This window comes from Rhagoletis zephyria, unplaced genomic scaffold (genome assembly GCF_001687245.7).
Source record: "Rhagoletis zephyria isolate East Lansing unplaced genomic scaffold, Rhagoletis_zephyria_1.1 Rzeph_scaffold_04353, whole genome shotgun sequence".
Classification (NCBI taxonomy): Eukaryota; Metazoa; Arthropoda; class Insecta; order Diptera; family Tephritidae; genus Rhagoletis; species Rhagoletis zephyria.
The window spans coordinates 15,875-35,511 of NW_016161436.1; the positions used below are offsets into that span (position 1 = coordinate 15,875).

The 19,637-nt window shown below is 36.8% G+C and overlaps 2 protein-coding genes across 6 annotated transcripts; one reads left to right on the forward strand and one right to left on the reverse strand.

The window, feature by feature from the left end:
• The first annotated feature begins 4,572 nt into the window (after positions 1-4,572).
• Positions 4,573-9,474, forward strand: LOC108370634 (V-type proton ATPase catalytic subunit A). Of its 5 annotated transcripts, none has more exons than XM_017626005.1 (5): positions 4,573-4,683; positions 6,444-6,541; positions 6,618-7,315; positions 7,580-8,557; positions 8,626-9,474. In XM_017626005.1, the coding sequence occupies exons 2-5, from the start codon at positions 6,466-6,468 to the stop codon at positions 8,716-8,718; spliced, it is 1,845 nt and encodes a 614-aa protein (XP_017481494.1). In that variant the 5' UTR covers positions 4,573-4,683; positions 6,444-6,465; the 3' UTR covers positions 8,719-9,474. The 5 variants fall into 5 exon arrangements, with proteins under 5 accessions (XP_017481494.1, XP_017481495.1, XP_017481496.1 ...); XM_017626006.1 differs by having other exon boundaries at positions 4,616-4,765; XM_017626007.1 differs by lacking the exon at positions 4,573-4,683 and adding an exon at positions 5,879-5,962.
• Positions 9,475-14,027: 4,553 nt separating this feature from the next.
• Positions 14,028-19,434, reverse strand: LOC108370635 (V-type proton ATPase catalytic subunit A-like). The gene is made up of 4 exons (XM_017626010.1): positions 19,247-19,434; positions 18,458-19,158; positions 15,085-16,062; positions 14,028-15,020 (listed from the first exon to the last, which is right to left on the reverse strand). Exons 1-4 carry the CDS (start codon positions 19,428-19,430, stop codon positions 14,928-14,930), a joined length of 1,956 nt encoding a protein of 651 aa, XP_017481499.1. The 5' UTR covers positions 19,431-19,434; the 3' UTR covers positions 14,028-14,927.
• Between the last annotated feature and the right edge of the window lie 203 nt (positions 19,435-19,637).

A 19,637-nucleotide genomic window follows, 5' to 3' on the forward strand; every position in this document is an offset into this window, starting at 1 on the left:
AAGTACCAGCAACTTGTCACTTTGTTAATTGAAAAATCCAATTGGCCGTGAAGTTACTGGCTACGTGCGGTCACAAAGCTTAGGGATTGGTGCTGTTTTGGTCCGCAGACTCTGCAAAGTTACTTTGCGCTCTGCTGGTTTCTAGCAGACGGTGTTTCTAATTTCATAAGGAAATACCACATGCATCGCAACAAAAAAAATTAAAATGAATGAAGATGAAAGAAAGAGTGAGGAATATGTATGTATGTACAGAAATCTTTGTGGTACACATTCTTGTTATATTTTCATCAGTTTGGTTGATTAAAAACTACGCAACGAATCAAATTTATTGCAAGAAAATGTACTAATTTTGACATGAATTTCCGGGACGTACTGTGTTTTATGTTCGGCTTTCGTTTTTCAATTTAACGGTGGTCTATTTGACGCACCTTTCCCGGTAGGGCGTGAATTAAATTAGCAAGCGTAAAACTAACCATATTTATAGGGAAAACAAACTGGAAACTCTTCCTCAGAACATCCTACGAGGCGAGCTTTCGTCCATAGTATGAAGCTCTTGGTGGAAAAATAAAAGCTTATAAGAAGAAACGGTTGACAGATTTTAATTTGCTGTACCAAAATATGCAGGATAAGTGAACAATTTCTGGAAATTTTAAAATGTAAAATTTAATCAGACATACATATAACCAATTGCCTAGGTGCGCTGCAGTTCAGGACTAGATAGCATTTAGAGTTTGCAGGTAGGCAAAAATAGATATCGGTCTTCGAGGAGCAGATAGGACTATAAGCAACCAGTGGGTCATTTCTAATGAGAATGGGAAGATGAAGAGGTTTTTTGTCATTTAAGATTTTCGTTAATTTCAATGATCGGATTTAAACTAAATTAGTATGGGACCACTTGTGAGGTAACACCTTTCCTTAAAAAAAAGGCAATTATTGAAATCGGTTAACGGGGTCCAAAGTTATGCGGTTCAATACATAACAAAAAAAACATATTCCGACGAACTGATAACGTCCTCCTTTTTTGGAAGTCGGTTAAAACCAGAATATCAAGTTTTGTATTTTTTGATATTCACCGAAATTATAAAACTCTGAGTAAAAATGGGGGAATTATAAAAAAAAATTAGCTAAAATGGCTAACTCGATTTAAAAAAAAAAGCTTAAAAAGTAGCTAATAGTCAAACCAAACGCAAATTTCTTAGGTAAGCGTCAAAAATAATAGCTAAATCTAATACATATACAAGAAAATATCTGGCAACTCTGGTCGCTATGCACGGTTGCAATTTCTTCAATATTCACACAGTTGCATAAGGCAATTACGTAATTACGTAGCGTAATGTTTCAAACCCGAAATAACAAAATGAGAGATCGGAATTACCAGTTGTAATTCATAAATACAATTTTATTCTCAATAGGAATGTTCTAATCAAAATGGTTTGTATATTGAATTACCCCAAATCTAAAGCCATTCCACGATTCCGCCGAGAAATTCAAATTCCATCGAAATCGGGGAATTCTCTTGGGGTTGTGATCACTGGCAGCAACTACGAAATTCGAACATTCGCTCTTCACTACACATAAACTTCGAAGATTAAAATCTATTCAGTGCTGCCAGATGAAGGACGCATTTGGATAAGTTCCACTATAATGGCGAAGTGGAATAAACAAGAATTCTCAACTACATATTCATAAAAACTGTTTCTAATCGTAGGAATAAAGATGAAATATTTTCATTTAGCAAAAATTCCACCAAAATGCCTGATTATTTTACCAGTTTCGATAAAGTACAGAATCCAAATCGTGAATTCAATAAAAATTTACGCGTGTAGAACCGTTTAGAAAACACAAAATGAAAAGACAAAAAATTGCTTTGGAGGAGTTGTTACATGTAAAAGCCGGCAAAGCACTTTTTGCTAATTTCAAAAAAAGAAAATATTTAAAAAATCACGATCATTACGGCCAAACTTTGTAATCTATGTAGAAGAGTTTATTTAATGATGATGGGCAGTTTTCATTGGCAAGTTACTAATTTAGCGTGTGAATAAATTTTGTCAACTTTTGAATTTAAGAATTTACAAAAATTAAGAAACGGTATCATTATCTTAATTCACAAAAGCCCTAACCAACATTTTTTTGAAACTGAATTTTTTGCAGATTTTGGTAGGAGTTATTAAAGTGCACCTTCAATCAAAATTTCAAAGTGATAGTTCCAAAAACAACGGAGTTACATGCCACTTTTTAGTCCTACCTGTTTTTAATACTCTTTGTAAAATATTTTTTGCTTCTCCTGTAAAGTAAAAAATTTATGGGTTAGGGCCTTTGTGAATTAAGATAACGGTATAAACAGTTTAAAGAAACAAATAAATAAAAATAAATAAAACTATTTAATTTATCGCGTTTCTATAAATGGACTAAAAAGGAGAAAATAGTATTCCGCAGTCCCATAGAATTTGTTTTGATAACTTCCATTACATTTAATTGACAATATGTCTGTCATTCAATAGTCAAACTTATAACATAGACCTAAAATCCCTACAGAATAATTACAAATTTGAGATTGATATCCATATACCCATATTTGTATGTGCATACATACCTAGTGGTACCAAAAAAAGATTAAGATCTACAGGCCAGTATGCAGCTCTCAAGTAAAGCAAAAACTCTATATAAAATAGCGTACAAAAAATGGCTAAGGAATTTTCTTGTGTAAAATTTTCTTCAAACAGTACGCAGTTCTTAAGAAATTTGCTACACTTTCAACTACGGGTTTCTAAAGTTTTTTGTGAAAAAATAGCACAAGGCAACCCATGCTTGCAACAGTAATATATGCCTGATCCATTATTTCTTGACGAAAGAGTGAGACAACAGGCTGGTGAAGTATAAGATGTCAAAATTCCTTGGTCACACACGCGAAATAATGGAATTTTTTTTTTCTTGACCGTTTTCTTGAGAGCTGCATACTGGCCTTACGGTTTAACCAAAAGAGGCGTCGCAACGTGGACGCGCGTATGACGTGTAATTTTTGAAGCCACAAACAAAACAAAAAGTTTGAAAACTAATTCAAGTATGTTTTTATTACGTTATCTCAACAGCTGGTGTAGCCAAATGGATGCGTGTTCGACTTCCGTCTTGTTCGTCACGGGTTCAAAATCTGTAGCACGGACTTTATTTTTAATTTTAATTTTTTTTTTTTTAATTTTTATAGTTTCGTAAAACGACATGCGACAAATTACTTTCGTATGATAACGCTGTAGAGAAATTCTTGCATATTTTCATGCGTAGGTTATAGGGGCTATCCATTACCTTTTGCATTCCCAAACATTACCCTTTTGCACTGCGGATAAAACTGAAATACAATGAATACATTGAAATCAAACTGATTGTTCGTTAAATTTAAATTCTGCTTTTTATGCATTTTTAAACAAAATAACATAAATGTAACGGCGTGATTATAAAATACAGATTTATAAAGATTGCAATATTTTATGATATTTTGTCGTATTACTCGGCCACTGTTAAATTTATGCATATGAACAAATTACTTTCAAAACTATATAGACGGATAAGTAGAAAGAAAGTTGAGTGTAAACGGGTATTCGCTTCAACCTAAGACAATCCAGTTTTTTAGTTAAAAATACAGATTTTGATACCCATTTGAAAACTCTAATGCATTTTTTTTTTAATTTGAGCTAATCTATTTCCCATCCTCGAAAAAAATGCACATACACGTACATAAATTTTTTTCTTTTGTCACCTAGTCTTATTTAATAAGAAAATTTGATAAACGGAACTTATCACCGCATTATAATTTAGTTTTTAACTCTCTAAGTAGTCAAGAACTATAAATAAACTTAATCTTAGAACACAATTGAAAAATTATTAAGTAGAATTTTAGTTAAAACGATAAACGATGAATGAATAACTGTATGTAATTAACTAAACAAGTAATTTTTAGCAAAAAAAACCGACTTCAACTCTCATGTAAAAATATATATATATGGGGCCACCTCTGAGACCCTACTTTTCCGATGCAAAAAGAATTATCGAAATCGGTTGACGTGGTCCAAAGTTATGCGGTAACATACATTAAAAAAAATAAGATAAAATAAAATAAATATAAAAAAAAATATTTCGACGTACTAATAACCTCCTCCTTTTTTGGAAGTCGATTAAAAAAACGTCATTCCGCATTAGCGTTTAATTAGTGTCGCCTTTGGGGACTAAATACAATTTTAATGCAATAATTTGCTCTGAGATCAAATAGTCAAATATTTTGCATCTTAAATAAAATAATTTATACTAGTATGAATTTAAAATTCTTTACAAAAGCATATAATATATTCGGATTTTACGACCTGCTTTATTTTTAATGAATTCACCATTCTTTCACTGTAAATACTTGATTAAATTCTATCTTCGGTAACTGGTACATAAAAATTTAAAGCAGCCCTGATTAAAAAATAAGCAGCACACAACTTCTGGCAACATCGAAGCTTTATACAATTTCGAAAGAGCGAGAGAGTCAACGCTGAGCGCGAGCTTTTCGCTGGCTCAACTTCGGCGATCAGTGCGACATCGAAATTCGAAGTTCGAAACAGATTTGCTTGCGACGTCGGCGATTTTCACAGTTGGTCTTGTTCTGCTGGAGAAGTGCAACGTTCGTGTAGTTATTTCTATTGATAAGAAGTAAGTTTTGCCGCACCACCTGTACAGTGAAATATTTTGTTTGCTAAAAAAATCCAATTAGCGCGCATTGCTAAGCAGAACGGTAATTATTTGGTTTAGCGTAGGGCACACAATGAGAGTTTCTGATTAGATAATAAAAACAGGGCAGTGGGCATTTGCTATGCGTAAAATAGTTAAGCTTTTATTTCTAAGTTAATTGCGTTATTGTAATCTATTAAAATATTGATAAGAACTGTGAAAAGTGCTATGAAATTGTTGAAACAAACCAAAAAATTAAACACAAAAGTATATTTACGACTCAAATTTAAGGTTTTGAGCAAATACCTTCATATGTATGTACATATGTCAGCTGACCTCGAGTGTCTTGTGATCGCTAGCAGCAAAACATTGTAAAAGGGCATAATTTTGGTTATTGGTATACATGATTCAATAATACAAGGTTAGATAATTATTGACAGCTGCGGTTTGACACTCCCTTACAAAAGGTTGCATTTACGAAGGACAGAGAAAGGGCAAGAATGCAATCCCTTGTTTCGAAAATGGTAGTAGTAAAGTACGCAAAGTAGGAAATTAGTAGTGAAATTCCTTTCGTGAATTCTGATGTATTTGCAGGAAATCTGGCAATTTAAACGAAATGTTGAACGTAATATTGATATATCTACGTGAATTACGTAATTTATATGCTGTTTAGCCGTATAAAAACTGCAAAATTACTCAAAATTAAAATAAGACTACTATGAGACTGATGTAAACATCCAGTGCTTATGTTTTCATCAGCTAAATATGCTTCATATGCATATACAAATAAACATATTGCACAAAAGCTTATACTTTTATTTCACACCAAAGCTACACTGTTTCCATGTAAATTTGCAAAGAAGCAACACGGTGCCACTGCTAAGGGAGCGGTGCGAGAGAGACAACTGTCAGTTTATCGAACCTTGTATTATTGAATCATGATTGGTATACAAGTGAAAGATCAGTTTGCAAGCTTCTCCAAATGTGTTAAAAATGCAATTCAGTAGCAAAATTAATGAGTTTATTGTCGGAATTTCAAAATGGTTGCCTGCGTATTTTTTTCTCGCGTTCGATCGTTTGTAGTCAGCCGTCAGCTGACACTTGCAGATGACAGTAGTCTTGTGATCAACGTCAAATGCAACTGTCAAAGCTTCGAAGTTCGAATGTGGATCGTAGATTAGGCACATTCCACATTATTATTTTTTTTTTTATACATAGGTATTTAATTATTTTGTGCGCCGTAAGGTTTTTAAAAGAAAAAGTAAGTAGTTTACGTGAATTTGGGCTTTAAAGTATTAAATTGAATAAAAATGAAGATGTTATTGTCGCCCATTCGAATTCGAACATGAAGTTTCAACAAGTACGACACTGTTCATTAGCAGGTCACGTGAATACAAAGCTCTACTAATTAGCAATTATAAAATTTGGTTGCTTAGTTCTAAGTGGGTTATGAATTTTGTGATACAAACAGTTATTAAAAATCTAAATAAATTTTGAAAAAAGATTGTTTAATCTCAACAATTACGATCATTTCCTATCAGGTATACTTTGCTTCAGACCATGTGAATTCTAATCGGAATTGATAAGAGAAAATGGTTAACATCTAATTCGCTTATTACTGTCAGCTGACTGCGCATTTTCATTGGCTTCATTCCACCTGCTCCATAGTTATTCTGCAGTGATTGGCGATCACTTATTAAAAAAAGTTACTTGAAAATTTGTTTTTTGTTTTATTTTCCTAGTTGAACATCAAATAAAGCCAAAATGTCGAACTTGAAGTGCTTCGATGATGAGGAGAGCGAAAGCAAATATGGCCGCGTTTTTGCCGTGTCCGGTCCTGGTAAGTAGATGTTGCAGATCATTTGCACCGTTCTGGGAGCTCACGATTTTTTTCTTCTATTTTTTTTTTTTTACAGTCGTCACAGCCGAACGCATGGCTGGTTCTGCTATGTACGAGTTGGTGCGCGTAGGTTACTTCGAATTGGTAGGTGAGATTATTCGTCTGGAAGGTGACATGGCCACCATCCAGGTATACGAAGAAACCTCCGGTGTAACTGTTGGTGATCCAGTGTTGCGTACAGGCAAACCCTTGTCTGTCGAATTGGGTCCCGGTATTATGGGTAGTATTTTTGACGGTATCCAGCGTCCATTGAAAGATATTAACGAATTGACCGAATCCATCTATATACCCAAGGGTGTGAACGTACCCAGCTTGTCGCGTACGCAAGCATGGGAATTCAATCCTCTCAACGTTAAAGTCGGTTCACACATCACCGGAGGTGATCTTTACGGTATTGTGCACGAAAACACATTGGTCAAACACAAGATGATTGTTAATCCTCGCACCAAGGGTACTGTACGCTACATTGCTCCAGCGGGCAATTACATTGTTGATGATATCGTTTTGGAAACTGAATTCGATGGTGAGATCACTAAGCATACTATGTTGCAAGTGTGGCCTGTGCGTCAGCCACGTCCAGTCACTGAGAAATTACCCGCCAACCACCCATTGTTGACTGGCCAGCGTGTGTTGGACTCGCTTTTCCCTTGTGTACAAGGTGGTACCACCGCAATTCCTGGAGCTTTCGGCTGTGGCAAAACTGTCATCTCACAGGTGAGTAATATGCTTATTTATTTTGTAAAAGAAGTAGATTTATTTGCATTCTCAATGCACAATTGTGCCTAAAACTAGCAATTGCTTGTGAAAATGGTCTTTTTAAAACGGGCATTTAAAAATACGCCAAAACACAGTTAATTGAAACGGGCAAGGAGACTGTGAGGTTTACTTACGCGCTTAATGACTTCTCGTAATATTACATACAGAAATACATGTTGGTATTTCATAACTTCGCGCTAAACTCTTAACTATCTTTTGCAGTCTTTGTCCAAATACTCCAACTCTGATGTCATTGTTTACGTCGGTTGCGGTGAGCGTGGTAACGAGATGTCTGAAGTATTGCGTGATTTCCCCGAATTGTCTGTTGAAATTGATGGTGTCACCGAGTCTATCATGAAACGTACCGCTTTGGTCGCTAACACCTCCAACATGCCTGTCGCTGCTCGTGAAGCTTCTATTTACACTGGTATCACACTCTCTGAATACTTCCGTGATATGGGTTACAACGTATCTATGATGGCTGATTCTACCTCCCGTTGGGCTGAGGCTCTTCGTGAAATTTCAGGTCGTTTGGCTGAAATGCCTGCCGATTCTGGCTACCCAGCCTATTTGGGTGCACGTCTTGCCTCCTTCTACGAGCGAGCTGGTCGCGTTAAGTGTTTGGGTAATCCGGAACGCGAAGGCTCGGTGTCTATTGTCGGTGCTGTATCGCCACCTGGTGGTGATTTCTCCGATCCTGTCACCTCTGCCACTTTGGGTATCGTACAAGTGTTCTGGGGTTTGGATAAGAAATTGGCCCAACGTAAGCATTTCCCCTCGATCAATTGGTTGATATCATACTCGAAATACATGCGTGCTTTGGACGACTTCTATGAGAAGAACTTTGCGGAATTCGTGCCATTGCGTACTAAGGTCAAGGAAATTCTGCAAGAAGAAGAGGATCTGTCTGAAATTGTACAGTTGGTCGGTAAAGCTTCGCTGGCCGAAACCGATAAGATCACACTTGAGGTGGCGAAATTGTTGAAGGATGATTTCTTGCAGCAGAACTCCTACTCCTCATACGATCGTTTCTGCCCCTTCTACAAAACAGTGGGTATGTTGAGAAACATAATTACCTTCTATGACTTAGCCCGCCACTCTGTCGAATCGACGGCGCAGTCCGAGAACAAGATCACATGGAACGTTATCCGCGAAGCTATGGGCAACATTATGTACCAGCTGTCCTCAATGAAATTCAAGGTTTGTATGAGTTTTTTCAGACTTTGCATGCTTAGGAGAAATTTTTTAACTCGCATTTTGCATTACAGGATCCCGTGAAAGATGGTGAGGCCAAGATCAAGGCCGATTTCGAACAGCTGTATGAAGATCTGAACCAAGCCTTCAGAAATTTGGAGGATTAAGCTTCTTAAGCCATTCTACACAAATTTGCTTTAATTTTAAATTAAAACTTAAAGACAAGGAGCCTATCATAATGTTATATAGATTAATTAATCGAAAATTGTGTAAATGTGTCATTCCAAACAGTAATGAAGCAGCATCAAAAGTGGCACAAAATATTCCTTTATAAAAAATAAAATCATGCATTCCACATTTTGTGTTAAAAAAGCTGAATTAAAACGCTAGCTATACCATCGCTTTTCGATGAAAATATAAAACCCAAAAACATTCCCAACACGTTGGTGTTTATACAGTATATTAAGTGAAAAATAAATTGTTAATTCCAGGCAACAAAGTTAAAATACACACGAACGTCCTAATATGTACTTCTAATATTATTGTTAACATTTGTATTTCTTTTTTGGAATATGTACTATGTGCAGTTATTGTTTACATGCACACTTATATACAAGCAGAAGATATAAAAATATAATGGATATTTGTTACCCGCAAAAATGCACATTCAATTTACAGTATACATATAAATGCTAAACAAGCGGATTAAATACCAGCTTACATACACATATTTGCATACCCGTAGTATTATTTGTTTAAATGAATTTCTTGTTTGTCAAAATCTAAATGTATTGTTTTCGCTGCTAAAAGCTTACGTTTCGTTTGTTGAATGTAATGTAAATAATTTACCTTATTGAAAATGTATTGTGAAAAGTGCATTCTAAAATAAAAACTTGCAGCCTCTAGCTATATTTTACAGTATACATAAGGCAGCTATCTTGCAGCTATATTTAATTTCTACCGGTGAATATGATGTAGCGCTTGGAGACTATAGTGGTAATTTAGTAGCCAATTCATTTAATATGCGGCACAGGTGACATAAAAGGCGTTATGTGCTGTAACAACATAAAAATTATCCAAAGAGTTTTAAGGGGATGAGCTGGAGTTATAGCCGTTGGCCCGATTGTCGAGGAAACGATGCGTAATGTGCCTAAACTGCGGTTTCGCTCGAATTTAGACTTCTTTCATTGTTAGCTTTGATGCTCTTGTACAATTGCAAAATAATTCTTTTTAATATTTCAATAGCATACCTTCCATTTCATAACAGCTTAAAGTTAACTGCTAACTAAAAAAAATGTACCTTCATGAGTTTAACAGTAAAAGAAGAAAAAAGCAACTAGCACAACCTTTACAATTTATTACGCGAAAGTGCTAAAATATTAAAAACATTTAAACTCGCCACATTGTGGGTCGTCAATAAATTTCCGGATCCTACCAACAAACGCTTCTTCTGTTCAAGTAAGCCGCTCAGTAGGTGAAGTGAGTGCTTGTGGCATTTCACTTTGCTAAACATGACACGTCGCCACCAATGCATGTTTATGCTTTACACACATGCATACATATGTACACACAAACCTATGTATTTATTTCCACCTCCCCTGCCCGTTCAACCTACATGTTCGCAAAAAAAATGACCACAATAAAAATAAAATGCTCACGTCAACAAAGAAAATTTAATTTCCACATCAAAATCTACAGGAGTGACGAAGGGTACACTATGTGGTCAGTTGGGCGCTTGAGTTTGATAGCGTAATAAACCAGCCATGGATGGTTCCACCACTTCTGGTGACGGTCGTGTGTGTTAAATTGGAAAGAGCGGTTGAAAGGCCAGTGCCAGCACAAAAATGCGGAAAATTGCTATAACTGCCGGACTTATTTGTAGGCATGGCGCTTAATGGGATAACAAGTGGATAACAGTATAAAAGTCGGAGCTCTATTCAAGTTAGTTTCCGTTGTAGCTAATGTTTCCATGCAGCAAGCAAGTTTACGCTGGATTCCAAAATGTGTGGGCGGCTATTAAATGGAGTTTACTAAAGCACTCTGAGGCGCTTTCGAATAATTTTTTTTTTTTGTTTTTGCTGTTTCTATGTATGTATTTTGGGGCGGTTAATTTTTTACTATGCGCCTATAGCATAGGAGGGTTGTACGTGGAATTCTAAGCATATTTGCCGAAGAAACCATGGGTCTAAAAACAATTTAGAACAAAATGCTACGAAACCTATTTTCACAATTTGGTTAGCTTTAAATTTATGTCAGACCCAAAATTTCTCGGAGAAAATTTGCTTAGAATTCCACGTAGAATCCTTCTGTGCTATAAGCGCATAGTCGAAAAAATCTTCCATACAAATTGACCCGCCCTAATGTACCCACATACATGGCGATTTAAAATTCATTTCAGACTTTAAGGCGATTTATTTGCCATTTGGAAAAGCAAAGTAAAACGCTTATTATTTTTGAATACATTCGCTATCGATATTGCTCCTTTACTGTATGCGACAGATAATCAGCCTCATTGCGTAAGTCGTAAATTAGGCTGAATTGTACGACTCGACAACATTAGCATTGTCTACTGTCGTGCTGAAATAAGTAAACGACGAAAATTGTCGAAAACTATGCAGTGCTGCCAAGTTCTTCCGTTTTAATACACTAGTCGAGTGGAAATTTTAGGCAATGACGCTAAATTTTCGATACGATTCGACTCTCGAAAAACGACTTGCATTCGGCACGACTCTCGCAATGAGGCTGATTTTGGCTATTTCGGTTCGGTTCCGGTTCAATTGAGTCGCATCAAACCAAACGAGGCAAAATGCATACATACATACAAATATCTATCTTTGCATATATGTATATTTGAATGCATACATATTTGTTTGTACATACGTATATACATACATATATGTTATACAAAGGCATAGGCACCGTTAGAGGAGATATACATACGTAGATATGCAATAAATGTCAGTATATATAGTATATATTTGTAATCGAAAAAGTATTTTAAGTTTACATATGCACATCGATTGTATACCATTTTTCAATGCCGTCTATACATCTGTATGTGCTGTACTCACAATAGTGTGAAATTAAATTTTTGGTTGGTAAAAATGACCAAGTACAAATCGGTATGAAGGCCTCTGGGCCTTTTTGGTATATACATCATATACTTATGCATGTATGTAAAGGAAATTTATACAGGTTAGAAAGATTTTATAAATATTTTTTATTTCGCTTTTAAGAGTTATAACCCACCGTTTACTTTTTACGTTGCCTAGTAACTGTTATGCAGGAGAAATATGTTTTCCGTCACGAATAAGAGTTATTTCCACTGTTATTATCCGACGTTTATTTTTACGTTGTCTGATAACAGTTATTTCACTCCTCTTTTATTTTCATCATCTTTTCTTCTCCATCTCCGTTTTCGTCAATATTCTTATATTACAACGTTTATCAGACAACTTAAAAAAGCGTTGTAAAAAGAACGTTGGATAATGACTGTTATCAAGCCACGCAAAAAACAAACCTTGGGTTATAACTCTTATCGGCGAAATAAAAAATAGCTCTGATCCAATGCTTTTCGTGTAAAGTCCTGTAAAAATGTCAAACAGCAAAAATACTATCTGAAGTGAGAGTAAAAAGTGAGTAACAACAAAAACTACGGGAACAAAAAGAGCATTTTTCCTGTAAAAACGCCAACCAGTGATCGCTTGACACTTTTCATGATTTTACCAGAAGAAAAAGTTTGGGTAAAACCTTGCAACTTCATTCCCTACACAAGTCTCCAAAAATCGCTCTCATTTACAGAATTTTGGAGGAATTTGGAGTACGGGATCATTTTTCCTGTAACTTCCTGCAAGTTCGTGTAAAAACCTGTAAGTTCATGGAGTAATGGGTCAGAGCTAATATTTAATATTTATTCTAATAACTGTTATGAAACTAGGTTTTCATTAAATTTCAAAATTCGGGAAACGTTCTCAATTCGGAAAATTCGAGATAGCAGTTATTTTTGATCCCTATTTTATACATATCGTCGTTTAAAGTACAAAACCGCGTATCGTCATTCTGCAAAACTGCGTAAGTGGCAATAGCTGCCAAAAATTGGATTTGCACACACAAGCTCTGGGCTCAATCCGTATCCATTCGTCCTGAAATATACTGGCCAGGTATGCGATTACTTTATAAAAAAGAGAACAATTTTGAAATATGAGTGTTTTACTCTCTAGAAGATAATTTACATAATTCACATACGCGGTTTTGCATTTTGTTGATACACGGTTTTGTACTTTAAACGACGATATGTATCTGTAAAGCATGTTTAGGGCCAATTTCAAATGAATATTTAAACGGCACTTAAGTTTAATTGTGGATTATTGTTTAAATGCCATTTAACTTTCGTTGGGTTTCAGATCAACTTTGTTTGAATATGCCAAACAATTGGCAGCGCTGCTGCTTGTTCCTTGAAATTGTTGTTGCATTTGCTTGTTTGTTTACATTTTGCGCTGAACAGCTGATTGTTTTTTGGTGGGATTGATAAAACAACCTACCAATCAATCTTGGTTGTTTGGTACAAACACAGGGTTGCATATCTCATATTTAAATAGCCAATATTGGCCATTTAAGTGCAGATTAAATGTATGATCTGAAAATGAATAGTGGAAGTTAATCAACAGTCTCTACTTAAGTAGGCCATCTGAAATTGGGCCTTAATACTTTTGACTGTCAAGGAAAGTAGTCAAAGTGTATGTTGTTGTTGTAATAGCTATCCAATTACCCAGAGAATTTTTTGGGGAATAACGTTGGAATGTCCAGATATGAATCCGGGTCGTTTCGGTTATGTACACCCGACTGGGAACGAACTCAAATTACTCTAATGTTTTAGCAGAACTCAATCCATTGATTTCGACAGGTGATGTCCTCTGCATCCTCTGACACGCCAAGTCTAAAAGCGCTAGCAGTCAACGATGTAGAACGTTCAACGATGTCCTTAGAGTTTCCGGAGTTGAGCAAGTCCTTTCCACTTATGAGTTTGACCCAGATCAATGGTAGTAATTTATCGCAAGTGGCAGTGGTTTGCGCTGCGATATTCAGGGTAGTTATTAGCCGGTATTTTAGCGTCATAGGCGTACACGTCGAGTTCTAGTAAAATCTCCTTGGCCTTCGAGAAGAATAGTGCGGCGGTGGATTTTGGCTGTAAAGAAAGTTGAAAGATCAGTGATATGGCGAGTGTTTTTACCGCAAAGGCTCTTGTTGTTTGCTTCCGTTGTCATGATAAGTAAATCATCTGCATAGCTTACCAAGTTCACTACAGCTGGCGGCGGAGGGAGTTTGGTCATGTAACTTGGTTTCTGTATTACCCATCTTAAGGGATACTACGTGCCTTACACTTGCACAAATTTAAATGATGATTGGCCTCCACACAGATTGCTAGTTATCTACCTAATCGTCCCACTGGAAGTGATTAGCCCTGGATCTCCTGATAGAGGGTTGCATGGTGGGCATTGCTTTAGATCAGTGCCAGGCAGCCATTAGCCTCGTGAGGCTAAGTGCCCTAAGTGTGAGTTGTGTATGTGTGTATTTTGACTGGCACGGGTTTAGACCCTCGCTGATCTGTGTGGTGATGATGTATGGAGGTGTTTAGTTATGCTGGAGAGGTGATGTCTTTCCATTGTTTTTGCCACAGGGAAACATAAGGGAGATGGGTCTATACCATTCTCTTGCCATTCTCCGCCTTCTTTCCTGGCTTGAGAATGAGAATGATTTTCTGCTGTCATCAAATTGGTCAGTGACACGTCCTAGTTTTTTTCAGAATCTGCACGAATATTCCGCTCGGTCTTAACGCCTTATATGACAGCTGCATTTGCCTCTCTTGAGTACACTAAGTTCATGTGTCTCGTATGCGGAGCTTGTGTGCTTTACTTAGCATACAGCGGCAGAGTTTGTTCCCTTCAGATGTAAGATTAATCGCTGTCTGTAAGTAAGGCCGACATTGTCTTTTTGAGCTGTAAAGGTCACCCACGATCCTGGTAGGAGCATCTTTATTGATGGTGCGAAGCGTGGAGTCTCTTCGGAAAACTTTGTACTCGTTCTGACTCTGGGGGCTTGAATCGAAATGGAGTTTGGTTTCCTGAACTGCTGCGACTAAGATAACCCCCTCCGGGCTTTGTCACTTTTTTTGTCACTTATCTGCGAAAGTTGTTGTCATTCCAGCTTGTGCGTCCTCCGAACTTATAGCAAGCTACCACGAATTTAATAGTAAATTTAGGATACAGATTTTTTATTCCGACTCTCTATTGTATTATACTAAACGGTTACTTCAAAATAACAGATAAGGCATTATGCATTAAAAAAAAAACATAACAACAACGATTACCAAAATAATTTATTCCAACAGGCGACTGAATGCATACTGCATTTCATCATTCAATCTTTTATAATCACTCTTGATTCTTCGTTCTCCCTCTTTTTGTGGGTCCTAATAAGGAAGGAAAATACATCGCCCATTATATCCCTTTTACTTTTATGCAATTCCTACTCACCTTAAATTTCATCGATGACAACTCGTACAGTATATTTCCCATTTCTTGGCGTATCTCATTCCATGTAACACGATTCTCTTCTGTTGTTGTTGATTCGATAGCATTGCGTGATAGGTCGTAGAAAGTCATTATATTCTTTAGCATGCCCACAGTCTTGTAGAAAGGACAATAATGATCATACGACGAATAGGAATTTTGTTGCATAAAATCGTCTTTAAGCAGCTTTGCCACCTCTAGCGTCAATTTATCCGTTTCGGCTAGTGACGCTTTTCCTACTAGCTGCACGATTTCTGAGAGATCCTCTTCTTCTTGCAGTATTTCCCGTACTTTTATGCGCAGAGCAACAAATTCTGGGAAATTTTCCTCGTAATATTCGTCCAGTGCGCGCATATACTTTGAATAGGAAATCAACCAATTGACAGACGGAAAATGTTTACGTTGCGCTAACTTCTTATCTAAGCCCCAAAACACTTGCACAATACTGAGTGTGGCTGAGGTGACAGGATCGGAGAAATCACCACCAGGCGGCGATACAGCACCGACAATAGAAACGGAACCTTCACGCTCGGGATTACCCAAAGTTTTTACGCGACCAGCACGCTCATAAAAGGAGGCCAGTCGTGCACCCAAGTAGGCTGGGTAGCCAGAATCGGCAGGCATTTCAGCCAAACGACCTGAAATTTCACGAAGAGCCTCAGCCCAACGGGAGGTAGAATCAGCCATCATAGATACGTTGTAACCCATATCACGGAAGTATTCAGAGAGTGTGATACCAGTGTAAATAGAAGCTTCACGAGCAGCGACAGGCATGTTGGAGGTGTTAGCTACCAAAGCGGTACGTTTCATGATAGACTCGGTGACACCATCAATTTCAACAGACAATGCGGGGAAATCACGCAATACTTCAGCCATCTCGTTACCGCGCTCACCACAGCCGACATAAATAATGACATCAGAGTTGGAGTATTTGGATAAAGCCTGGAAAGGCGAAGGGGGTTTACTCTAACTCTGCTTAAATAAAAAAGTTTCTGAGAACACAAGGGTTTTCAGAATTGAAAAACTTAGACATATTTCTAAGGTTGCTGCACTTTACGGAATTCTCTGAATAAATACATTTTTGTTTAATATCAATATTAGTTGGGTTCCAGATACTTCACGATTTGCCGGTTTTTACAGGAAGCCGTTCCAGGTGTAATGGAGAAAACAGTTGTTCCTGCAAACCATGTAACTATTACCTGTCATGCTTCAGGAAGCCTTTACGGTGGTTTATCCGATTTTGGTACAAATTTTTAGAGGTCGCCTAAAACTGAACCACGTCCAGCTTAGCTAAAGCGAGAAAACGTGATCGCAACAATGTTACACAAGGCGTTTCAAATGCTTTAGTTCTGCATATTATGAACAAGGGGTCCAATCGATCGTACTCTCAACATGTCTACCTAAAAGGAAAACCAACGAATACTCGTCCTTCATGAAGTGGTTCGCACGAATGGGAACTCGCACTACCTCATACAGTTAACTATCCTTTATAAATATTGAGGACGCCTTTAATAATGTCAGTGTAGATTCTATACATGGGGCGCTTACAGAAGCATCGGTCGTGGATCGCTTCTCCGTTAAGGAGCAAAGTAACCCATGAAGAATTAGGTTCTCACTGCCAGTCCGTATATGCGGTGAGGACTACTTTCTCCACTACTGTGTATATATGACTCGTGGTTTTAAGCAAACTAACACCTAAACCTAAACTCCCCGAAAATCAACGTGGTGGCTTATGCCGACGATGTAACCATACTTGCATCGGGCCAATTTACTTCGGTTATAAGCGAAATTATGGAGTATACTCTAAAGAAAGTCGATTCTTGTGCTCTATTCGGCCATTGTGAATTCGAAGAAAAATAGCCTGAAGCTAGTTATGTACAAATAAGAAAAAATTGCCCAATTACACGCAACCTAAATTCAAGTGGACAGCGCTGGATCTTCCACAAAGTTGTACATATCTTAGATTTTGTCTTTATTCCAACTTTAGTTGGAGGCTCAGCACTGAGGAGCAAGCAAGCATAGGTAATAGTTGGGGGATTGAAGCCAATGTTTGTGCACTAGATCTACAAGCCAATAGTCTGAGCTAGGGACCGAAAATAACAGTTATTTTTTTTTAAGTCACCTTTATGTTTGAAATAAAAGTCATTTCCTGGCAATAAACAAACCGCTTATCCAAATTAAACAATTTTGGTATCAAATGAAAGAGGACGAAAATAGCTTTTAAAAAGAAATAACGAACGAAGGTTACCACCTCTAATTTCTTAAAATTTAATACAAAAGAAATTCACATATCCTACACAAGGTTGTCGCGGCTTTCCTCGTTTACACATTTCGGTTATTTTTGCCCTCTTTCATTTTATACCGAATTTGTTTAATTTGGATAAGCGGTTTGTTTATTATTCGGAAAAGACTTTTATTTCAAACTTAAAAAATATTTGGCCTAGGTGACTTAAAAAAAAATAATGTTAGTTTCGGTCCCATAGCCATACTTTCTTATGAAGTATGGTGGCCAACTCTAACTACTTAATTATCACATTCTTAAAAGAACTTACCGCAATTCAGAGGTATGCTGCTGTTAGTGCGACTGGTGAAAAGAGATCCCCTCGAATATCATAGGGTTATAGAAGTTTGGTTCAATATGCAGAAACTTTTTTTTTTTTGTAAACTTCAGTTTTATTTTTTCACTTAAAAGCTATAACAGCGTGATTTCGTATCCTTTTCAGAGGTGGCGACACCGTAATAAAAGGATTAAGTCCCATAATGTTCAGGTCAATTCAGTAGATTGCGTCTGTACGTCCTTTTCGATTTTATGAATAATCATTATTTTTAAGTGGAAAAACAAAACACAATAATAATTTGTATCTTGAGCGAAAAAATAAAAATCACAACATAATCAGTATTTGTGAACAATAAATAATAATAATTTCCGTTGAACGAAAAATAAAAATTCAATTATAATTATTATTCTTAAATGAAAAAAGAATAAAAATCATTAAATAATGATAAAATGCTGATTTCAATTATTTTATTCAAAACGATTACCATCCCTGTTTTATTGTAATTTTTGGTCATGACTTTATAATAACTTGTAAATTTTCACTGTAAGAAAACTATGTGAAATAACGCCGTTTTATCAGGTTTTTTCTTAATTTTTTTTCAAAGTGCAATTTTTTCGATTAACTCGAAAACCGGTTTTTAAAAAAAGACGAGTGATCGAACAATCTCGTAAATACATACTTTTATGTTTACAAGATTTTCGAATTAAACGAAGCCTTGCCAAGCAGCGAGTTTGCCTTTGCCCTGAGATAATTTACCTTTATATAGCTAAAACAATTACCTGTGATATAACGGTTTTTCCACAACCAAACGCTCCCGGAATGGCAGTTGTTCCACCCAAGGCACAGGGAAAAAGTGAATCCAACACACGTTGTCCGGTCAGCAATGGATGATTGCAAGGCAGCTTTTCTATAACAGGCCGTGGTTGACGTACCGGCCAAACTTGCAACATGCTGTGCTTAGTCACAACACCATCAAACTCAGTCTCGAGTACAATATCATCCACTGTGTACTGGCCGGCGGGCGCTATATACTTCACAGTACCTCTTGCACGTGGATTCAATAGTATCTTATGATTTACTAAGGTGTTCTCTTGTACTGTGCCATAAATATCACCGCCTGTTAAATGTGATCCTGCGACAATCTTTTTTGCTGGCTCAAACTGCCAGGATATATCACGCGATAAACTTTTAACATTTACACCCTTAGGAATGTAAATAGATTTGGTGAGTTCGTTTATGCTTCGCAGCGGGCGTTGTATGCCGTCAAAGATGCTGCCCATTATACCGGGTCCCAATTCCACCGAGAGCGGTTTACCCGTTTTTAGCACAGGATCACCCACTGTAATACCCGAAGTTTCTTCATACACCTGTATTGTAGCCATTTCACCTTCAAGCCGTATAATTTCACCCACTAGTTCGAAGTAACCGACACGTACCAATTCGTACATGGCTGAACCGGACATATTCTCAGCGGTAACGACTAAGGAAAGGTGAGCAAAAACACGGGGGGAGATACTCCATTGTTCATACATATGTACATATATTTTAAGCGATAAATGAACATTTACCAGGTCCCGAAACTCCAAATACGCGTCCATAACTGGTTTCATCTACTTCGATACGCCTCGTATCCTCCTCGCTTGGTGTCTTTTTTGGAGTTTCTTCACATATACATTCGGGAGGAGGTGCTACGCATCTACACTGGTTTTCAACGGGTATTGATCCATAACAAGTGCACCACTCTGACGACATAGCGAAAAAATTGATATTCTTAATAATTTATTTAAATTTTTTTCTTATTTGCGCCAACGATTTTATGTTTTAATTTTTTGATTTTTATGAAAAAAGGAATATCATTTTCGTAATTTGAATTTTATGGCAGTTGTGGATATGATTTTATATTATTAAATTTCGTCGAAATCCTGTGTCCAGATACACATTTATAAGGCGTTTAGATTA

What these genes read in the sequence shown, in the direction of transcription:
- LOC108370635 (XM_017626010.1), bottom strand. Translation starts at nt 19,430, where the DNA reads ATGTCGTCAGAGTGGTGCACTTGTTATGGATCAATACCCGTTGAAAAC. An exon ending in ATTTGGAGTTTCGGGACCTG is followed by an intron (nt 19,159 to 19,246) that starts GTAAATGTTCAT and finishes ACCTTTCCTTAG; the next exon opens with TCGTTACCGCTGAGAATATG. An exon ending in TGTCATCGATGAAATTTAAG is followed by an intron (nt 15,021 to 15,084) that starts GTGAGTAGGAAT and finishes CTTCCTTATTAG; the next exon opens with GACCCACAAAAAGAGGGAGA.
- LOC108370634 (XM_017626005.1), top strand. Translation starts at nt 6,466, where the DNA reads ATGTCGAACTTGAAGTGCTTCGATGATGAGGAGAGCGAAAGCAAATAT. An exon ending in TTTTGCCGTGTCCGGTCCTG is followed by an intron (nt 6,542 to 6,617) that starts GTAAGTAGATGT and finishes TTTTTTTTACAG; the next exon opens with TCGTCACAGCCGAACGCATG. An exon ending in TGTCCTCAATGAAATTCAAG is followed by an intron (nt 8,558 to 8,625) that starts GTTTGTATGAGT and finishes TTTGCATTACAG; the next exon opens with GATCCCGTGAAAGATGGTGA.